General features: G+C 53.3%; 1 protein-coding gene across 1 annotated transcript in view; it reads left to right on the top strand.

Moving 5' to 3' along the window:
- Positions 1-189, top strand: part of VOLCADRAFT_95318 (uncharacterized protein) — a gene marked incomplete at both ends in the record, with an annotated part of 1866 nt that extends 1677 nt beyond the window's left edge. Inside the window, one exon of the mRNA XM_002954483.1 lies at positions 99-189. Coding sequence (XP_002954529.1) covers positions 99-189 — 91 coding nt within the window. The remainder of the gene's footprint in view (positions 1-98) is intronic.
- Between the last annotated feature and the right edge of the window lie 1748 nt (positions 190-1937).

The raw sequence follows: 1937 nt of genomic DNA, 5'->3' as shown, positions 1-1937 counted from the left end.
ACGCCCCCCCCAGACCCCCCAATGAGGTTTTGTTTAGTTCGTACAAACACAGGGTTTGAGGAATATCACAACACGCGCACACCACAATCTCTCCATAGAGGTGTCTCTTGCACGCCAGGAAGTGGCGCGCACTTGGACGCTGCACGGGTGACTGTTGTTGCAGAGCCCAAGCAAACACAAACCAGTTAGCCCCTACTCAAGCACTGATCAAATAGAGTTCGTTCACCGTCGTTCATTTTGCATCATGTTGAAAGATAACACTATACGACTTTCCAGATTGCAAAAGTAATGATGCATAGCAGCAATGAACCAGAACCGCCAAACACAACCTCTGCAGTTGGTTGCGGTCCCTGCTGTTGATGCTGCACGCTAATTAGCGGTTCATCATGTACCGGCCCCTGCTGCTGGCGGCCTTCCACTTCTCCAATGCCGCCTCAAAGGGAAACGTGTGCTGGTCGTAAAGGTCTTGCGTGAACATGCGCACGCACAGTGCCAGGTGCTCGTCCAGCCGGTTGCGGGCTGGGTCCTGCAAGTATGCCATTGCTGAGAACCGCCGCTCGTCCTCCACAGACCCGGGCACCATCACGAACACCATCTTAGCCAAAGCTGAAAACTCCGTCAAGGCGCCGGCAAGACCCGGCGCATTGCTGATCCGCTGCCACAGTCGTGAGGTCGGTGTGTCGTCCAGCAGTGCACGGTAGGCGTGCTTGCTTTGCGATGCAAGGGTCTCCCTCCGGCACTCAATGACGTACTCGCGCCCTTTGTGCAGGGAGCATGGGCCGCAGCGCACCATGTCGTGCACCTCCCCCTTACTCACATCCGCCGTAATGCACTGCGCCCATGTAAACATAGCTCCAAAGTAAAGCTGCCACTTAAGGGGATGCTTTTCTTTCTTTTCCAGCCACGCGCCGTCGCTCTGGCCCTTCGCGACCCGCTGTGTCTGTGGTCGGGGCGTCTTTGCGCCGCGGAGTGTGGGGTTAGGAGTCTTAGCTACAGCGCCGGGGTCGCTGCTGCCATCGACCTCGACGCCCGTGTTTCCTGGCCCATCGCGACTGTCTCCATATGAAAAACGTTGACGTTTGGCCCGCTTGCTGCTGACAACCGGAGTAGCATCATTGTCGTCGGCTGGCTGCAGCATTGCGTCCACATTGCCTACGACCTCTAGGCCGTCTTCATTACCGTCGCTAATGGCTTCAGTAAAGTTTAATATCTTCTTTAATGGCCTTCCACGTTTTGGGAGCTTCGGGTCCGAATATTTTGCAGCGTTTGGTCCGGTCAGAAAAAGTCCGATTCCTCGTTGACTTTCGGGCGTGACCTTTCTAACAGTATCCATGGCATTAAAGTACTATAATATGATTAACATGTTTGTCTCCTGTAAGATTCTAGCGGCTTTGGCATGGACAGCCAATTTTTAAGCAGCCTCTCGCACAAATGTGTCCGGTCGTACTTCGCGAATAGAGACTCCGTACATCTCGTCCCAAAAGTCAGGAGCGAATTTTGCCGCGCAGATGCGCGCGTGCGATTCGCAAAATGCGCCTGTACAAATGTATATAAAATTTCTTGGCGGATGAGGACCAGATGCGCCAGCGCGTTGCGCAGGTGGGCATGTTGGCCATAGCCGCACGCTGGACTATTGCGTGGATGCTTTGCAGTAACTAAAAGCACCGAAAGCCAACGTCGTAGCTTGCAACTCTGGGCTCTTGAAACTGCCGCGGAAGATGAAGCGCTGGCGAAGAGGCAGTTGTATGCAGCACCTTGTTCAGAGTAAAGTGAAATTACAAAGTTGCGCAAAGTATAACATACATAAACTTAATTAAACATAAGAACAGATAAGACGTTTAGAGCCTTGTCGGTGACAAGGACGCCGCTGTTGGCTTGGAACAGCTATTTGCTGTGCATAGGGACGTGCCCGCGTTAGCCGTGTGCAACAGCTCAGG

Source organism: Volvox carteri (assembly GCF_000143455.1).
Source record: "Volvox carteri f. nagariensis unplaced genomic scaffold VOLCAscaffold_43, whole genome shotgun sequence".
Taxonomy (NCBI): Eukaryota; Viridiplantae; Chlorophyta; class Chlorophyceae; order Chlamydomonadales; family Volvocaceae; genus Volvox; species Volvox carteri.
Note: the sequence above shows the minus strand (reverse complement) of the source record. Positions and strands in the feature narration are given on the sequence as shown.